We start from the raw sequence: 20,993 nt of genomic DNA on the forward strand, positions 1-20,993 counted from the left end.
CTGCTAGCCGCCGGTGCTGAGAGGAGCCGGTAGGGTCAGAAGACAGGAGGAGGCTGAATGACGTGGTCCTATGCTTTTAGCGGCATCACTCACCAAAACCCGCTTCGTGCCACGTAGGAGATGGAAGATAATGAAGGCCAGCATGATTAGCTCCTGAGGGGTGTCACCACACAGTTGCAGAGTGGATGGTGATGACTTACCACCTACATCATCGTGTCTTCAGTGCCAAAGAAACTATTTGTAGCCAGCTTTTAGACAAGGCAATGCCAGGTGTCTCATGTGATTGCTGAATAAGTGATGGGGAACTCAGATGGAGGAGGGGAGAGGGTGGAAGAAGAAAAAAGGTAGAGCTAACTTGCAGGCCAGCAAAGCGTGCACTGAATTTTTCATCAGCAGTAGCTGATTAGGATACGATTTAGATGAGACTTGGGGAGGAAAAAAAAAAAAGCAGTGGAGATGTAAATTGTCTTACTGATTGCAAGATCAGATCTCATGTCTGGACAGACCTCTCTGCTTGCTGTAAATTCCTCCATTATTGTGGTTACTTTGAACTCCTTTCTTTCCTACGTAAATATTTTGCGTCTAGCCGCCAAATTTTTTTCCGATAAGATTTTTTTCATTTCTTCTACTTAGTCCTTTTCTCAAATCTTGCAGTGAAAGTTTGTAGCTATTTCTCCAGACTCCTTTCTGATCATTTGTTGTTGCAAATGTATAACGTGGCATGTTTTTTTTTTTTTAAATCAACATCCTGTTTCTCCAAAGAACAGAGCAAACAAAAAGCAAGGGACTACTTTGGCACGTACTTGTATATTTATGTTGCGTGTTTTATGTATAAAATTTAAAAAATATTCCTGATGGAAGTAATTTGGGACTAGAAAGCTCCCTTAATTGAAAACAACCCATCTTTTTTCTTCCCACTTTTGAATGTAGCGTGTTCTTCTATTTATAATAGACAGTGATAGATAATCAAGATGCATGCTGTAACTTCATTCAGACTTCAGAAAGACAGACATCTGAAGCTTTTCTGTTCCTTGCGGTAAAGAAAGTGTATATAGAAGAACTTGAAGATTTTGGCTGATGGCCAGATTAACCTGGTTAAGGGTGTATTTGCAACACTTCAAATAAATATCTGCTGGTGTTACTGCTGTATCCATTCAGAGTGGAGGGAGAAAAAAAAGAAAAACTTCCTTGTGTCTTTTCATGCAGCTGTGTGAAGCCAGGACACTGGCAATTAAGGATTGAAAATGGTATTTGTTTTTATTGGCCATCAGTTGCTTTTTGTATGAGAGATTAGCTGGAAGGTATGTGCTGAAGGATGCCCAAATCTTCGGATATGGAATTTCAAGGCTTGTTGTAATGCTGTGAAGGTTGCTCTGGGGCAAAGGCTTAATATTTCACGTGGTGGAGCCAGTGATTCCCAGAATTTAGTGTACACAGTTGACGTGGGCACAGGCAGGATTATTTGTACATTAGCTGTACAGTCGAAGTGTAGGAAAACTCAGGAGGGTTTGGGTGTGACTGGATGTGTGGGGCCCGCGTCAGGCCTTTGGGCCTTCTCGTGGCTGCTCTGGACACCTCGTCCTTGGCCCTCATTCCTTCTCGGTGTGAAAACACCTCATGTTTCTCTCCCTTTCTCCTTGTTTCCTCCCATGTAAACAGCAAGGGACATGCTTGACTGACACTTGACAGACTGCTGTTTAACCAGCCTGATGAGTTGCGTTTCAGGTAAGATCATCAACGTGGCCCTGTGTCCCGCTGGGGCCGGAGGGCCGGAGGTACTCGCTGCTGAAGCGGAGAGGGTTTTGGCTCCGTTTGTGCCCAGGATGACACGTTACTTTTTTTGAAGGAGCTTTTTCTTAGAACTGATTGTCATCGTATTGAATCCAGAAAAGGTGAAACAAGTCCCGTCTTGTTTTCTGCAGGAGCAGAGATGAGACATGCTCTTTACGGTAGCGAATTCCATACAAAAATCCAGTAAAACTATCTACTGGCTAAGAAATACAAAAATGTTGCAAGAATATTTGGAAAAGCTGGTTATGTAGATACTGTGGTGATGAGCATGATATAAACACATTGACAGAACATACTGAAAAGCATCCTGTGAATATCCTGTCAAAATACCTCCGTTTAAAAATAAAACAAGCAAAAACATAAAGCTCTTTAGAACGCTGAATAATAATAATTAGTTAGGAAAAGGAGAACCTCTAACCTGGAGTTTAAGATTATAACACGGATTTAATAATTATGACCCAATTTAATCCTTTTGGGTGCATAGTGTAGCTTCATCTCCTGTGTGAGGCAGATGTCAGACTGCATGCATGATGCTTGAGCCATTCTGGTAGTCCTTAGAAGGTAACATATGCTTGACTCAGTTGGGATGAAGAGAGAACTGTTTTATCTTAAGACTGGAATTTAGTTTGTCATGCTACAAGGTTGGAGCAATGTTTTTTTTCTTGAGTGGAAAAAATATTAGTATTTGAAAATGTGAATAGAATGTAGGCATTTAGATGAGTTGTAGACCTGAGAGAAAATGCTGTTGTCAAAAGAATCCTAACAAAATAATGTTTGTACATGAGATCACAAAAGGAATAAATTAAAAATATATTTAGTCTAGGAATCAGAAATTATCCATTCTGTTTAATTATTTAAGTAGCAAACATATTAAAGTGGTCTAGTTTGAGGGTATGAGAAAACACTCCATTATTATGTTGGATGTTGAACTTTCAGCTTTGTCAGAAAAGCTGACCCTGCACACTCAGTAAACCATTTGCCTCTCTTTAGACAAGGTCTGGAAAATACTGCTAGTCATTTGTTGTCTTTTGACTAACACTAATAACTCAAATCATTCTGTCTCTAGCCAAATAATTTACAACAGTTTCTACACGAAGATGCTTTTTTGCTTAACAGGGAGCAACTGTCAACTGATTGTAAATGACAGGAGGGTATGTTTTTAAGATATTTAGTGACTATTTAGCTGTGGTAGTTTTTTGTTCTTGTGTTTTTCCCAAGGGAATGGATATGTTTGCAGGACAACCTTTCCATTTTCCAGCACCTCTAAGATATGTTCTTAACTCCGTGTCCCTAAACGTAACCCTCCTCATAATAAGGACAGATAAATATATACAAATAATGAGATGTTAAAAGTAAGCACAGCCATATTTGGGGTTAATCATGTTTTCCTTGATGTGCTTTACTAGCATTTAATCTGACAAGTAGTTATGCGAAAAGATACTTAAATTTTAAATGTTTTTTCCTTTGAAGATTGGCTTTATGCAACCTCAGGTTTTCAAACATGGGGCAGAGTGGTTATTGGGTCTTCTTTTTTTCCCCCATTCACACTTGAATTTCTTAGCTAATGAGCACTGGGCAAGAACTGGGCACAAAGAACAGCAGATTTGCTAGTATGGACGGACGGAGGGAAAAGCAACGGTTTGGTCTTGGGACCAAAGAATGTTGCCAGCCCAAGGAGAACTGGAAGAATGATGAATTCCTTTTAATGTCGTCTTTGTGTTTCAGTAAGCATTTTAATGAACGAATACTACAGCCTGGCAAAAGATCAAATGGCAGATTATGTCAACAAGACTTAGTTTAAAATTATGTGGGTGACTTAAAAGAAATTCAAATTCATAGTTACGTTCAACTGTAATGCCGCTTCACTGGGTCTGTAATGGGTCATTCTTAGAGTAATTGTAGCATATCCTTAATGCTTTTTTCCTCAGATACCCAATGCTTTCTTGTTTATTTGCAAACTTCAAAATTTTCCATGTACAAACATAAAAAAGAAATTCAAGAATTTGAATGTATTTAAAATTCTTCGGAGGTATTAAACATGAAATTTAGGCTGCACATCTATGTATTTGGAAACAGGATATTTAAACAAATAAAAGGCAAACTCATCTCTATTTTATAGGCTTTTTTCCCCATTTTGTAGAAGCCAAACCAAACTTAGCTGGATAGTTGGTGTTCTCAAGCTTCTGATTCCCCACCTGAGACCTCCTGCAGCACATCTTTCCTTCCTATCACATACCACTGCTCCCTGTGTCCCTTGCTTTTGCCTGTTTTCCTTGTTGTGAAGGTTCAATGAAACGAAGTTTTAAAACGGTGGTAGTGTCACTGTGGTTTGTGAGTAAAATACCATTGTTTGGTGAGTTCTCAGTAAACGGTCTTCCATTTACCTCTGTAGAAGTGAGGTGAAGGCTGCCATTAGAGGTCTGTACTGTCCTTTAAGTCATCCCTGCCATTTCTTGGTGTTAATGGGAACAAAGCTGAACTACTAGCAGCATCATGCTGACGGAAGATGGCTATCTTTGAGAGTTAGCTTAGGCTTATCATTGGGTATGAACAGGTGGTGGCAGCTGTTTTGAAGGAAGAGAGGCTTTTCTTTGGATTTTTTTGGTAAGAGTGTTATTTTTCAACCTCAGCTGAAACTCAGGGAAAACTCATTTTAGAAGGATCAGTGATATTACTATGAAAGTATTATTTAAAAGTATCAGCGCAGATGATTCCTGTGGACTTCTGAGTTTATTGGAGATGTGAAAAGTCAGTGTTTCTGTATCTCTGAGATCAGTAGGGAGCGATCTGAATAGGAGTAAAACTGAAACTATTAGTGTAATTTCCCTTACGATGGGTATTTTTCAGTGTTAAACCAATATGAGAGCTGCTGTTTCTGCTAACAGAAATAGACAACACCGGAGACTGTTTGGGATGCCTGGGCACCCCTTGTATTCTTCTCAGCCCTGCCTCTTCTAGATATCCTGGAATCAAACCCCATGAATGTGTGCAGAGCTGATGACATGGATAAAACTTTGACACGGTTACTACACTTACACAGGAAACTGGCAGAAACAAGAGAAAAAAAAAACTGCTACAGACAGACCTTCAATTTTCTTTAAAAGAGAAGGTCAGAAAATGCAGACCAAAAATTCCCTGAAGACTGCACTGACTTTACACCATTAAGAAAGTAACAAACAAACTTGGTATCAGCTTCTCAAAGTCTGCTGGATGACAATATTGACATTTGGCTTCAGTCCCATTGTGCTCACTGCCACTTCTGACAGCCTTTTACGTTTCTAAGGACTCGTAGGAATTTCAAGTCAGCTCTGTTGTAATCTTGAAATTCCACGTGAAGTAATCTTTCTAGGCTTATTAAAGAGGTCTCACTTGATGCAAAAAGTGAGATGCCTGCTTTGTGCTTACTGAGTTTCTTTCTGTCATAGTAGGACTAAACCGTTCAGGCCAGCCCTCTGTTTCTTTCTGGTCACGTAAAGTGGTTGGAAAACAAGAAGTTTCGTCACAGAGAAGCACCACCAGAAGTCTGATTTTCAGTAATAATGGACTGCCAAACTTCTCTGCCTGAGCATCAAATAACACAAAGTTGGGGCACAAGCACTGTTTGCTTCAAAAGCTTAGCAACACCTGGAAGAAGGATTTGTTTTGGGGTAATCATAATCTCTGCGCTTCCACACTACCCCATTTTCTAGTTATTTCATGTTCACGTTTTGATCAAATTTAAACTTGCTATGTGTTGCCTTCCAAAGAAACCCCTGTTTTCTATTCTTTATTTTAAAAGTACGTTATCTAAAAGAGATCAAAGAGTGAATCTCTCAAGTTGTTTGACCATGGTTGCCTAATTTTGCCCTGTTAACTGATGCCTTGGTAGGAAAATTTTAATTTATTCCCTTTATGTATACTGCTTAATGTATTTGCACAACAATTGTCCGCAGCTCAGAACAAGAATCTGTCCAGATAAAAGTTAGTAATATTAAAATTCCTAGTTCTTGAAACCGTTTAATTAGTTTCAAGACTGAAAACTTGCTAAGAATGTGTTATTTGGTTGATTCCCTCTGAGTAATATTTTCACATCTGTCTTTATGGCATTTAGGAAGCAGGATTGTTTATTTTAGCACTGACATTGGGAATACAGCCAGTTGTAGAAGGATGAGAGTTTTCATAGTCAAAATGTGAGATTCAAGCTGCTGTAGTACTGTCATGACTTAAAAAAGGAAAAGACAACAGGGAATAGATTAAGATGGACAATGGTGGTAAAGGAGATGTTTAAAGGTACCTTAGGAGAAAGGCTAAAAGCGTCTTTACCTTGTGTCTTAACACATACTGTTCAGAAACAGAAAAGCACTGAACTTGCTGTTTTATTATCAGGATAGATTAAGAAAATGTTTTAGTATTACTTAAAAACTGAGTGTATTTCTGTTGCTTCTGTTTTTTTTTCCTCCTTTCATATTATTAAATAACTTTTCTTTGGCTGGTCTGGAGGGTTTCTTCCCTTTCTCTTTCTGATGTTCAAGGTTCATTGTGGAAACTTTTTGGAGGTTTCTCTCTTCGTTCTTGGAGCCTTTGGCATGATGCTTTCCTGCAAATCCCTTCTGTTTAAAAACTCTGCCAGCATTTCTTTGGAGGGCTCTCTTTGCCATTTTTCCAAGCCTCTGGTCTCCTCTTTGTCTGGCAAAGCAAATGATCTCTCTCAAAAAGGAAATCCCTTCCCATTTTAACTTTATCTGACGCCTATCTAATGCCCAACCTACACCCGAACGTCTCAGAGGAGGTAAACAAAGGTTGTGCACAGCTTCCTCTGAATGGTTAGCCTCTGCTTTGCTTAGGTTAATAACAAAGCCAAACAAAATAATAATAAAAAAAGATGATTATGAAGCTGTTCAGGGCAGTGCAGAGGCTTTCTGAGCTTCTTTTTTGTTTTCATTCAATTGCAGGTTGAATAATATGGCTTTAGAGACTTAGTGTATCTGCTTTGCTCAGGTCTTGGATGGGAGCCAGCGGCCTGACACCAGATCTCTGTACAACGTGAAGTTACTCAAAGTGGGCTGATGAAGTGTATGGAACAACTGAGGAGCTGGTGGCTTCCCTACCTCAAATTTGCTATTTTTAGCTCGAGAACTTCAGTGTATTACCTGCTGCTCTTACATTTGCAGGCACACACTAATTTCACTTACTTTCATCTTTTTTTTTGTTTTCAGCCAGACTATTATGATCTGTTCTGGATGTGGCTCTACTTACAGTGCCATTTTTTGTTACCTCTGAAATTAGGACAGCCCAGAAATCTTCCTGAGAACACTTGTCCTTGCTCATTAAGCAGAGGAACTGGCAGAGTCTTCTCTCTTCGTCTGTGTGCTGATCAATACAGTTATCAAATTAACTCATAAAAGCCATTTAAGATGATGCTTTCTCAATCTAACTGATGTTAGTCCTCAATAGCCCAGCGTTTGCCTCTCTCTTTGTGCCACAGCAGTTGAGGTTAACCAACAGCTGAACTGATAGATCTGTGTCAAGTTGGAAAGGCTCTTGAGAGGGGAAATCAAGAGACTTTCAGGAAGAGCTGCTCAGATGTAGAACTCTTCCTCTTTCTTTTTTCTTCACTTTTTTTTTTTTTTTAACTTGGAATTTAGCAAATATTACTGTAACTTACATTCTTTTGAGCTGTTAAAGCTGCTTGAGTGGGTGGCAGGGTAACCACCATTTGGAGCTTTGTTTTCTTTATTTGGTCTTGGGATACACTTTGTATGTTCTAATGCCTTCTGTATAAGAGCCCAGATTTCTGGATATGTGATTTATAAATATTCACAATAAACAAGTGATAACATTGCTGTTACTGCAGCCACGTTCCTATCGTGGTCTGAATGGCACCTAGTGTAAAACTCAAATAGGAAAACTCAAATAGGTATCCATCTGTCTAATCTTGGTGATGATATTTCCATGATCAGCTTTCTGTCTAGAGTGATAGCTGTGTTATCAGCGTCATCTCGGGGGTGTGGTGTAGATGTACAAAGATACAGATTTTCTTCTAAAAATGGGGAAAATGGGTGGTCTTAGGAAAAAACAAAACAAAACAAAAAAACCCCCACTCAAATAGCAGAGACAAAGAGTAAGTAAATCCCAAAAAAGAGAATATCTCACATTGATGAGAGAGGGAGAGAGAAAAAGAGGTGAATCCCCCCAAATTTAAATAATTTTGTGATGGAAATTTTATTAACTTGTGAATGGGACCCCTCATTAATGCTGCCAGAAATTATTCTTCCTGTGAAGTCTCACCTCATTCAAATTCTCCTTGTCACCATATTAAATAAATCTGTTACCACTGAATAAAATTGAAGTTCAAATGATGTGCTGGAATAGCCATAAGAGAAAAATGCTCTTGAGTAACTCGTAGAGCACCCATGCACTTGAAGTTTGCAGCAAAGTAGCTTTGATTTTATTTTTAACATCCTGTAGGCTGGTATTTGCAATATAACATAAGTATAATAATCTCTAGGCATCCATTTTATATCAAGGTAGTATGAAAAGCCTGTCTGGAGCCTTGCTTATGGAGTGTGTCAGTTGATCACTTTATTCCAAGCTCTCTGGATTTTGTTCTACTATAAAAACCCAGACTTTTTAATATGTTTATTCAAAAGGAATGAAAAGTCATGTTGGATTGTGAGACTGAGATACGTTTTCAGTCAGTGTCCAGGGTCTGTGGGAGGGGAAACAAGCTTCAATTCACACCACCAAACTGTTGGGTTTGTCTCTGTCCAGAAGCATGGGTGAGAAGCTGACAGAGCTTCCTTCAAGGTGCAACGCCCTCAACAGCTTATTCATACAAAAAAATAAAAAAAAAATATATAGATGTAGAGTGTACTAAAGAGATATTTATTTATTGTAAGCCATATTGGAGCAGCAACCTGTCTAAACTTGTAGACTTGCCCATCCCACAAAAATGTCTTTGCTGTAGCCATTAGCTTTCAGTGCTGACAACACAGCTCTTATCAGTGTGTGATGGAGCATCCTGTTCTTGTTGAACCGTACTGGGTCAGGGTGTGAAGAGAGAGTCAGGAAGGAATTGCGGGTGTGCTGGTCCTCAAGAAAAGGAAGTCTGAAGCTCAAGAATACCTACAGCCTGTGTGGATCAAGTCATAGCAAAATGCAACGTAGGCCTGCAAGCTTTGATGTTCCCTGTCTTGGAAATCAAAAGTGGAAGAAAGGAAACAGAATTCACTCTCTGCATGCAGGCAGGCTCTTGTGGTGTGCTTGATCATGTCCAGGAGAAAGGATTTCTGGCCTATGGCATGCCCCAAGAGGAGAGGAGACACAGAGGAGAGAGGTGCACTGTGCGCCTGCCTTTTGTGCAATGAGCATGAGTGGTTTTGCCCTTGTGCATTTTACAGCAGCACAACTCTGTTATATCAACTTGTATATAGATGCTTGTCAAAGCCGCTTTTCTCTCAGTTATCTAAATTTGCTTCAAAGGCAGTTTTGCTCAATTTTTAAAGCTGAAATTCAGTGGAGTAACTTGGTGTCTGTTTATGATACATTTTCTATTTAAAATAGAAATATTTTTGCACAGAAATACTTTTGCAGTGAATTTGAGCCCTGTAGTAAATGTTTTTGACTGCACCCTGCCCCAGTTCTGTGTGGTCTTTTGCACTGCACTCATACAACTCAAACACAAAGGTGCTGGAAAATCCTGTGTTGGGATAGCCCTAAGGTTATAGTGTCAGCCTTCCCCGGCTTCTTTAAAATGATCTTTAAATTAAGGGACAATGTAACCAGCCTATTGTATAATGTGTATGATCAGCACCAATGTCCTAAGTTGCACTAAAGATCTGTTTAAAAACATGTCTGGTTGTATAGCTGGAGATTGGAAGGTGTTAAAGGTGTTTGTGGGCCTGTATGCAGCACAACCTAGCTCTTAATGACAATGTCCAAATTATTTTACTGTATGTGGCTGGTTCTTTCAGTGGATGGGTGGGGACTCAGTTTTTCAGATCTTACTCACTGTGCAGCTCTAAGTCTTACTTCAGAGCCATTTTCCATGCACCGAGTACAAAATTAAATCATTCTTTGTGTGTGTGCTCACTGATGTTTTACCATAGGTTATTTCTATTTTATTTTTAAAAACCAGTATCCTAGGGAGTCCAGTGGATGCTGTCACCCCCATCTGATAGCAGGAGAGCTGAGGCAAGGAGTGAGGGATGCAGGCAGCCTAAATCAGAACCGCTCTGGCCTTCGGTGCTGAGGTGAGGTGCAAGAGGCTTGCCCAGCCAGCTCCTTCCCCTCCTAGGGGGGTTGTCTCCCAGTTGGGAGCCAGCTGGGGATACAGAAATTTCCCAGAAGTTTTCCAATTTTACAAATTTACAGAATTTTCCCAAATGCTTCTGTGAGAAGCATTTGCTTTGGATGTGAGAACTAAGATCCTTTTTGGATCTTAGTTCAAAACAAAGCTCTGGCCTGTGTTTTGGGAAGCAGCAGTGGCATACGCTTAGACGAGGTTAATAGCCATTGCTACAACCCTGCCACTGGAGCATCAGGATGCTAAACTGTAGTGCTAAGAAATCTTTATCATATGTTTAAAAAAAAAAAATCCAGTTTCTCTTCTGTTTGCTGTTTCAGAGTTTTCTGAGACTTTGTGTTTGCAATATATGTAAAGGAAAAAAATCCAGGTGGAAGCTCTCGCATCACAGCATGGTTAATCCCAAATGCCAGAAGTTCCCTTCAGTGATAAACGACTGAACCTCGTCTTAATGCAGCATGGGATTTACCTGTATTTCTATAGGTGGCACCACTATCTCCGGCTACGATAGGATCTTAAAACGATGCTCACATTTGTGACATTACTCTTTTTGTTTTTATTTTTTTCTGATCAGAACCATCTTAGCCACAAACACAGCTCCTGGTAATTCATTTTTCAGCTGTCCCTGTATTTTGCTGGGAGATGATCCTGTGAAGAAAGCCACAGATGGCACGAGAGCACGTCTGCCCCCCGTGCCGAGGGGTCTGTCAGGAAAAGCTGATTTGGGGTTTGGTGCTGGGGCCTGCCGGCAGGCCCATTTCTGACCATCTATAACGTGGCAGCCTGGGTTTGGCTAGCGGGTGTTTCCCTCTAGTTGTTGTGAGTGCTAGATCGGTAATTAATATCTATATTTAAAAAACAAGGACTTCTAAATGCTACTTTTCAAAGTGTATTTGAAGGAAATGAAATACAGAGCACGAGGAAAAATGACTCCCGGTACGTGTAGCATTTCCCCTTTCTGATTTCTACCCGTGTATTAAAGTACAGATTTAATACTTCATTCTTTGTGACAAAAATGATTCAAAGAGCCATATTTTTCAGGGCTTTTGAACTGAGGGTTTCCGAGGGTGTCAAACAAGGTTTAGGTAATTAAACAGCGAGCTGCTCTGTGCCATAAATCATCAGTTTCCCTCTTTTCCCCCAGAAACTGCAATTCGTGCCTCAATTTGTAAGCGTTACGATAAGAATCGCCTGGTGCATGTGTCAGCCTCGCCTGGAGAAAGGCACCACCCCTCTGCCTAAAAGAAATGGTTCCTCCTGCTTTCATAAACAGTCATGTGCAGAGTTCAGCAGGGCCTGATGCCTCCGGAGCTTTTTCCTTCCCAGCCCGATTGAATCAGTCTTCACAGAAGTACTGTGAATCTTGTGGCCTCCTTTGAAACAAAAGGGATTAGGAAAAACTCGCTTGGTTAGAAGACTTTGGAAAGCAAGGGCAGGCAATCTCGGTTGTGAATATTTTCTGATTTTTCCAGAAATCAAGCAGAAGATTGAGCTGCTGATGTCAGTTAACTCTGAGAAGTCGTCCTCTTCAGAAAGGTACAGCTACATCTTTTGCATGAACAATTAATGGTGTAGCATTGCAAAGAAGCAGCGCAGGGCTTTTTTTTTCTTTTCTTTCCCCCCCCTTGTCGAGTTTGCTAATATTGTTTCTGTATTGCATGCTGGTTATTGTAACGTATTAATTGAACCCCCCTGTTTTTGGTTAAGCTTTGTGCGTTTTTGCAAAGATTTATTGATTTCCTTTTTAATGAAGTCTACTCGGCTGCAGCATGCAAATCATAATCAAGCAGATCAAGCAGGCTGCTGGCTTGTGTGTACTGTTGTTGCAGACCTCGTTGTTTTTTATTTTTTACATTTGTGCAAACAGCATCTCGATTTCTAAATTCATTTATAAAGATTTAGTGTTTTTGTTGTGTTACAGGAAACCGCTCTACACTTACAAAGGGCTCTTTTGAATTAAGATTAACAGAAAATATAACTTGGTGAAGCATTTTAATGTCCTGTTATGTGGAAAGGGAGTGTCCTTTGCAAAGTAGCTCAGGAATCGCAAATCCCCAAATTAGTCACATTCTGTAAGATAGATGTGATCCCTGTTCAAGTCTGTGCTAGGAAATGGAGCAGTCACTGCATGCAGTAATGGTTCATGCCTGCAGGTAAGGACAAAATGACTCATAAGTGTTTTTAAAGCAATTATTTTATCTGTCAATCAGATTATTACAATTTTAAGTAGCTGTTTCATTTTGAAGGAATATTTTGAGGCACTAAATGCACGTTGAGTTTTCTGACATGAAATGACCTCTTTGCGATTATTTTGTTGTTTTAATGTGATCCAGCCTGTTCACTCCTGTTTTGCTTGCCACTGAATTTTAAGAGGAAATTTTTATTTTGGAAATGGCTTAAATCTGGAGCAGTGGAATATGGATTTTATCTCATTACTTACAGTAATCATGTCAGCTGTGTGCAAAAGACCAACCGGATGTGATATTTTGCCATTTTAATATTGGGCATTGGCAAAAAAAATATATATATATATGAATTTTATGCACTCGAACTGTACATTTAGCTGAAATTATTATCTGAAGTACATTTTATCGAATGGTTCAGTCTAGAAAGAAATGCTAATGTATTGAAAGCTGTCTTAAGATAACAGGGTAAAAGAAATCTTTCAAAATCAGTGAGGACTGTGTGGCATGCATGATTTAAAAAAATCAAAAAGAGCAGCTTAGTTAGATTTATATTTGTGTATGATGTGTAGAAGCAAATTGTATTGCCTTTCAGTAGCTGTAATATAACAAAATACCAGCAATGAGAGATACAGAAAATGGTGGGGGGGAGTGGGTTGTTAAGTCACCTTTCCAAAATGGAGAGATACGAGAACAGCTTTGAGATAGATCTTATTGATTTATTCAAAATTACTCATCATGAAAGAAAATGATGTTTATTTGCTTACCTCTGTTCCACTCTGATGTCTACAATTTTTAAATACAAGACTAATAAAATGGTGGTGATAACAGAGAGGATGATGGGGTGAAAGCAGTAGAGGAAACAGGTGTTAACTTGATTTTTGGAAAGGCTTTTCTATAGATCTGGCATTGCCGAGAGGGATTATGGTATATAATTGATGTATACATTTAGAAATACAAATTTTATGCAGCACCCTAAAACAGAACAGTCTGGGTTTGAGCAAAACATGCTCATAATTGAACTAAGGCTAGTCCTAGATGGATTGGTCCCTGTAAAGGATTATTACACATAATTAGAAAGGATACATCTGAAATTAATTTAAATGCCATTCATTAAAAAGTAAGATTTTATAACAGCACGATGCATAATTTTGCAATAAAGATTCAAATGTGGATGTTGTATACACACACAGGCTTTGCTCCTTTGAGGATTTAATTATGTGGTACCGTTCACCTGGAGAGTGATTCGGCACATCAGCTGCACAATTTACACGGTCGGTGATGGATTAAAAAGAAAAAAAACAAAACCCAAAAACCTTTATGCATTATCTGAGATTTTTTTTTAACATAACCACATTCTTTTCATGCATCTAAAAATAGACTGAATTCTTTTTGCAAGCTGTTATGAAACAGTGCTGTCTGTCCTATTAGCTTCCAGTTCCTTTCAAGGCCCTTTGCAAAACTGCCGTGTTTTGAAGAAAAAAAGAGAGTAGTGTTGAATGTCCGAACTGCAAAACTGTCCTCAGACTGCTGTGTAGTGAAACTGCAGTGTGTGCTTATAGCTCACATGCACAAAAACGTGTATGTTTTTGACAAACACAAAGTGAATTCCCACTGGCATATTTTTTTCATTAATTTTTGTCCTTGCTTATAGTGGTTGGACTTCTTGAGGAGCTTGAGTTGTCCGAAATACCAGGTGGGAGATCTAAGAGAGCCCATGGCTTGTTTCTTGTTTTCCACACAAGCAGGCTGCCAGACACTGCTCGCATGTCAGGAAGGGAAGGAGAGGAGGTGTTTTGTGCATGCAGAGAGAGTGAGGAATTAGGAACAGAGAGAGGAGCCCATCGCTTGCCTTCTGGTTTGTTTGGTTTGTGTTTTTACAGGCAAGTTTGGCGTTTGTAGCTTTTCCTGCTTGCTCGGCAAGTTCAGTGTGTTATCCTGTCCTAGAGGGAAGAAACAACAACAACAAAATGGTCAGAAGGAAGCTGGAATATAATGGCTGGTTTGGCTGCTGTGGGAGCTCCAAGTGTTGGAAATCCTGCAGCGTTCTCTAAGGATACCTGCTTGTTAGGTTTCCAAGAGGCTTTTAGGAGACATTAGGAAGAAAGTGAGATGAACCTTTGTGGTGAGGATCCTCTGAGATGTTAAAGATATTATAGCCTTGGAAAGTAAATGAAGGCAAGCCTGAGCTGTTTTTCTTAATGAGATTCCTCCTTCCTTTCCCCGCACCTCCTGCCTAGAAAAACTTTCATTTGGAAGGGGGTGAGATGGGGGGGATAAGATGGGGGGATGTGAGCCTTTTGCTCTTCTGGGGAGTGTTCGGTTAGGCAGATAAAATGAGATAGCACCTTGATGTCCCAAAATGCTGAGTGTTAGTGCCATGCTCATCCACGTTATCAGCCTGTGGCATCCCTCTCCCTGTGCTGGTGGGCAGCTGGAGGGGAGGCTGCCCCTGGATGTTTGGGGGCTCAGGTGGCATCTGCTGGCTTGTTACACCAGCAGGGCTTGCTTGCATATCTGGGCTCTTGGAAATACAGGAGTCAAGAGCAGGAGCTGGGCAGAGGAGGCTGGTCTTGCAAGAACCTCAAAGAAAGCAAAAATACTTTTATTTCTACCACATCACTTATGCCCTCTTCTTTTCCTTGGGTTGTAGAGCTTCCTTTTGCCTTTTCAAGGGCTTTGTAGAACTTCTTGTGAGTTTCTGTGCCATTTGGGGAAAGTCATTCTTCCACGTAGTATTTTTCATTTTCATACTTTAGGGCAAAAAGCTTGGTGGTTTGTGTTTTGTTTTTTTTTTTTAAGCTCTGATTCCAAATTCTACATATGTCATCTTACTGATGCACTGCTGTCACAAGATGTTCCTGGTAAAGGCTGTTAGCAAGGCCCATACATCTGACACATTTGTCTCTTCTGCTGCCTTTCTGTACAGGCTGCATATACATGTTGCTTTCAAATGAATTTATGCTTCAGTGTTCTTCCCCCCAAAATTTAGGAACAACAACAAAAACAAATGATGGCAGCCAAGCACTCAGAGCAGTCCTAAAGTCGACAGCCATTGTATGTATAATTCGATTTTCACCCTTCTGAGGGGTTCCATGCATAGCAGAAAAGGGAAAATGCTTTCAAATGACAGTAGGACAGTGAAGTTCTTGTTCAGTGCACAGAAGTATTTGGGGTGGGGTGGTGCAGGCAAGGTTTAAGGACAACTGTTCTTTGTTTTTATTTTTGTTTGGTTTTATTTAGCCGTGAGCTATATATACATATACCCCTCCATCTTTGTCATTTATCTTTCCAGAGCAAGTTAAATGCATGTCTTAATGCTTCTACATGGTTTGTTCATCAGGTCATCTCAAGAATGCAGTCAGGGATAAAGTAAAGGAAGAAGAAACCTAAAATAATGGCAAGGAAGAAAAAAAGATGGAGACCGAGTACATTTTGTTTCCTTTTTTCAGAGATCTAATGTTAGTTGATTTAAGAGGCATTGTGAAACGCTGATGTTGAAAGATTCCTTGGGGTGTAGGAACATGTGGTTATTTTTTTTTTGTTTTGTTTTCTTAATTTAATTGTGGATGCACTGATTCTCCTAAGGCAGAAGTGTCATTTGTAATGAACTATAGAAATAAAACATGTTGAGGAGTGGAAGAACCAGCAGCTCCCAACATTCAGCATGACCCGGCAGTGCTGTGTGTCAGATGAATGTTTTGGAATAATTAGGGGATAACAGGGCGTTCTAAGATGATAATTGTGTTGTTATTTGTGTAACTAACATTGAAACAAAAAATAATTATCAGGATAATGTGACTACTCAATCAGTTCACTAACACTTAAAAATCCATTTAAAACTATCCTTATCTTCCCTCTTTACATTTTTTTATAGTATAAAAGAAATATCATTTAACTTCCATTACAGGTGGTTCAAGTTATTTTGAGTAGTTGTCCGACTTTAATTTTTCGGTTTTGTTTAAAATAATACATGATAACAGTGAACAGTGTGTATTAGTTCCCTGTTTTCAAAATTGCAATCTAATCCTGCAATTTGTTGTACTTTATCTTAGAAGAAGGGAGGGAATTATCCTATCTTCATGTGGGATGGAAGCTGTTTATCCAGGGAGGCATTTTTTTTGCTGGAGAACTAGATGTGTTCAATAACAGTGTGTCTGTGTAACTGTATTAGACCAGATACTTAATTTTAGATTACTAAAATTGGACTGAAACAAATGCTGCCATTTGTGTGTTTTTCATATTAAAGGTTTCACATGCTAATTGTTTTATTGTGACAGACTTAAGTGAAGTATGAAAGGGATGCAGAGGCTAGGAATGCTGCAGCTTGCCACTGTGCATGTTTAGGAAAAAAAAAAAAACAGCAGAAATAACGTAGAAGAAGCCACTTGCAGAGCAGCTTTTTCATTCAAGGTGATATTTTTAGGGTCCACTTTGTACATTTTTTTTTTTAGAGCTGATAGTGCCTGTATCAGCTCATCAGTAAAGTTTAAAAAGGTTTAGAATTTGGAGTGTATTTTCCTTTTCCATGACAGGATTTTTTTTATTCCTGTCTCTGTCTGGAATTTCTGCTATGTGTTAAGAAAATCACATTTTGATATTTAATCACAAATAAAATGTATCATTAGTGTCCCTGTTTTTCAGATTATCTTCTATTCACTACTTAATTTTTCACTTTTTTAGTTTTAGGAGCTTTTCATCCTACAGGCATCTGAGATGTTTATTACAGGGAGGTTTGTCATACCTTCTGAAAACACAAATCTCGGTTGTTGGCACTTACTGTTGGAACTAAGATGAGAGATCTTGGGAAAGGGAGAGATTGAAGGTGCTGGGGAGCTGCATCAGATTCTCCTGTGTGAGAACTGGCCTTCACTGGAAACTAATTCAAGCAAGCCAGTGATGATTATAACAGTTAATGGCTGAAGAGCATGAAAAAGATTGAAAACATACGCTTTGAACAATGTGCTTTCTCTTTCCAAGCGAAATGTATGTATCCAATTCTACTTTGGCATAAAAGGTCCGAGAAAAAGTAATGTTTAATTTTAAGCAAATCCTTTCCTGTTCCGAATTTGAATAGTCCAGTTTCGTGACTTGAGACTTTTTTTTTGCCTAATCACTGTCTTAAGCATGACTTCAGTAAAATTCCCACTGCAGGCCCTAGACAAGTGGTCTGGGAACACTGGCTGACAGATTGCACAAAACACTGTGTACCTATACCAGATTAATGTGTTTCTGTTGTCAGTGTGCTGTTACAGAACAAACTAATTTGAGGTTTTCTGCATGTTCTCATTCTGTACTTCCAAATGAATAACGAAATGTTCAGATGTTTATGTAATTTCATACATTTACTATGATGCTTTTGTGTATTTTCATTGATAGACAATTGATGCAGTTGTCATGAGGTGCTAAGCAACAAGTTGAGCAAATTTGTGCCCATGTAAGCATTCTGTTTTCTTACATATTTTATCTGTTATAAGTATATTATCAGGATAATTGTAATATCTCAGCTTTTGAGTTGCTGTGAATCTCGCCATATAGTTCCGAGGACATCAGTCCAGTCTTTGTGTGATTGAAGAATACCTCTTCAAAGGTTTTGTGACCAGAAGGTGTCTTACTAGAAGTCCTTAGGAATTGTACACTCCTTGGCCAGTTTCTAACCTAGATGCTTCTTATTTTCTTCAAGACTTACCCTTAGGATTGGGTAAGCTCTCTGCCAAAATCCAGTCATTATTACCTTTAAAAAAAGCCGTACGTGGAAGTCATCTCACCTAGGATGCCTACCAAACTCATGCTGCCGATGGTGACTAGGTGGAAGGTGGATTATGTCCATTTCTTTTGCTTCTCTCTTCTCTTTTTATTCTTTAAAGTTCCGATTACAAAACAAACATACAGAGCTCCAAGTTCTGCCCATGTTATGTTACAGTTGAAGGAGTGCCAGTTCTTTACCAGGTTCATCTACACAACTCTCCTCTTCTGCTTCTGGTTTTAGGCCCATCAGGCTGGTTGATCGCTTCTCTTCTGTGGCTGGGCAGTGCTCAAGGCCAGAACCACATCCCCAGCAGATGTCCTGTTTGTATGAAATTTTGGCCACTCTGCTTAACAGGATGTTCAGAGGGCACTTGAAATAACCTTTCTGTACCAAGTAATGTGTCCTAATTCTTGCTTTATCTTGCTGATTTCCAAAACAATAAATTATTGTAGATTGGTGATACCCACACTTAGTAAAAGATCGTATTTGTTCTCCTGAAAGCTTGTGAAACACTTGTATTTCAGTGTTCTGCTGGCTAATCTTCAAAGACTTTTTTTTCTCCCACAACTTAGAGCAATATAATCACATGGAAGGAAGAAGTTTTTAGACCTACTTAGTTTGGCAAAGTGACGTTGGAGTCATGTCAAATATTTGTAAAGTTTGGTGCTTTGTTTTTATGAAGCAACTTCTTGGGCCCCAAATCTATCCTTACTCCTCTTGTTCAGTGCTACTGTGCATGGGGAATAGTGTCTGTCTTCTGGGGGACAAAGAAAGGAGCGTGTCCAGAGCAGGGCTATGAAGTTGGTGAGGGGCCTGGAGCACAAGTCCTGTGAGGAGAGGCTGAGGGCACGGGGGGTGTTTGGTCTGGAGCAGAGGAGGCTCAGGGCAGACCTTATTGCTCTCTGCAGCTACCTGAAAGGAAGCTGTGGGGAGCTGGGGGTCGGCCTCTTCTCACAGATAACTGGTGACAGGACCAGAGGGAATGGCCTCGAGTTGTGCCAGGGGAGGTTCAGGCTGGCAATGAGGAGCCATTTCTGCTCAGAAAGAGCAGTCAGGCACTGGGACGGGTTGCCCAGGGAGGTGGTGGAGTCACCGTCCCTGGGGGTGTTCCAGGAGAGGTTGGACGTGGTGCTTGGGGGCATGGGTTAGTGGTGGCATTGGTGGTAGGGGGTGGTTGGACCAGATGGTCTCGGAGGGCTTCTCCAGCATTAATGATTCTCTGATTTGAAAGCCATACTGGTGTAGAAGCTATTCTTAAGCTATGGTGTTTTTTTTTCTGTATTGTCAAAGCTTAAATATTAGCAGTAGTTTTGGCAGAAACTGAGAGAACTGTTTTTGTCCTTATAAAGAGGCAGTATTTTATTTTGTAACTGTTACTACAGGTAGAGGATCAAAATATCCCACAATGATTATTTTCTTTGTTGAAGTGGAAAGGGGCTCTGAAATTCATGAGGCTTTCAGCGTGCAGCCATTTTGGTATTTTCTATCCAGCATCATGACCACAGATTCTCCCTGTCTTTTTTCCTTCAGCTGCTCTAGCCACAGCTCAGAAACATTCAGCTCCTGCCATGCCCCCATACGAAATGGACACACCACCCTCTGTTTATTCCGTGCCATAACCTAGAATTGAAGATGTTTGGAATTAGCTGTGGTGTTTTTTTTTTTTTTTTTTTTTTTTTTTTTTATGAATCCTTCTATAAAAGGGTTACCTTACCATTGGAGACTGTGTGGAGGTATTCTCAGAGCGTTGCTTTGTCAGCTCCACTTTGCCAGTGTAAAGCCCTTGTGATGGGCTTAGGTTATTGCTTATGTGACAAGAATTGGGAATTTCCTCTGCTGCCTGGTATCTTAGCTGGGAGAGGTGTCTGCTTCTGGGAAAACTAATACTGCTTTGAATCAAGACTTGCCTAAGAGATATGAAAGAGATGATCGATTGCAGTGATTCTGAAATAAATTTTATCAATTAAAATGTTTCCAATATACAAAGACTTTGGACTCTTACTTAAACGTGCTTTGAAGTCTCACTTGGCTCCATCCCAGGTAATTCATGTGTCAGAGTATTGGTCTAGGTGGCCAAATACAAAACATGGTCTTCCTCAGAGTATTTGCACTTCATAGCAGAAGTGAAAACACAGAGCTTACAAAGCAACAAAAACAAAAGTGAACAGAAAATATCTTCCCTATGTTACATTTGCTGCCTGTGGGTGGATTGCTGAGGCCATAAATTAGTGTTGACTCTGTTCCTTTGGCACTGTGGCTGCAGTGTGCGTGTCTTTTTGTGTGCACACCACTGGTATTTAGAGTTGCAGGCAAACCTGTTAAATATGTTTGTGTAATTTAATTTACATCTGCTTTGTCTTATCTGTATTTTTGCTTTATTTGTGTTGCTCTGCCATTATAATGGTGTACAATTGAGCCCTGACTTCAAAAGAAAACACGTAAGAAAGACCCAGTAAAGATTCCTTTCAAATGTGGAATTTCAAGGGCTATTAAAAGAAGCAGAGGCCGTCCAATTGCAGTAGAAGGGTGCCTGAGAATGCTAATACTTTTTTTTCCTGCTGTTGTTTAAATACCAAATTGTTTACAAAATGTAGCAGAACAGAATTGAGTGAGTTCCAGCACATGCCAGGACACCGTAAACAGGCGCAGGACTTTTTCTCCTGAACTCAAATCAAGGGTGGATTTATACTCGTCTCCTTCCAAGTCTTCCTGCTAGCTTTGCTACGAAACTTGTGTCCTTTCAGCCATGCCAGGTGTTAGAGGTAGCCAAAGCTGGAGGGCTCTGGGTCTCATGGGCATATCTTCCATCCTGCCTAAAGAGATAAGTGCAGGGCTGCTGCAGATCCTGTGTCCCCAGGGCCAGCCCCTAATGAGGCTGAGCACTTATTCCCAGTAGGTGTGCGTGCGTGCACACACACACAACACACACGAAATGCACATGCAGCTGGCCACGTGGACCAGCAGAGACACAGAACAATGCTGTTAT

General features: G+C 39.9%; 1 protein-coding gene across 8 annotated transcripts in view; it reads left to right on the forward strand.

The window, feature by feature from the left end:
* Nucleotides 1–20,993, forward strand: part of SRPK2 (SRSF protein kinase 2) — a 146,897-nt gene that overhangs the window by 44,492 nt on the left and 81,412 nt on the right. For 3 of the 8 annotated variants that reach the window (XM_082766982.1, XM_082766983.1, XM_082766984.1), the window contains one exon: nt 11,548–11,611. The exons of 3 other annotated variants lie outside the window; for them this stretch is intronic. In XM_082766982.1, the coding sequence (XP_082623108.1) occupies nt 11,574–11,611 (38 nt within the window). In that variant the 5' untranslated portion in view covers nt 11,548–11,573. Of the gene's footprint in view, nt 1–11,363; nt 11,612–20,993 lie in introns of those variants that run through there. 2 more of the 8 variants (XM_082766986.1, XM_082766985.1) reach the window with 1 other exon arrangement.

The sequence above is a fragment of the Aythya marila genome (assembly GCF_965140915.1).
Source record: "Aythya marila genome assembly, chromosome: 1".
NCBI classification, from domain to species: Eukaryota; Metazoa; Chordata; class Aves; order Anseriformes; family Anatidae; genus Aythya; species Aythya marila.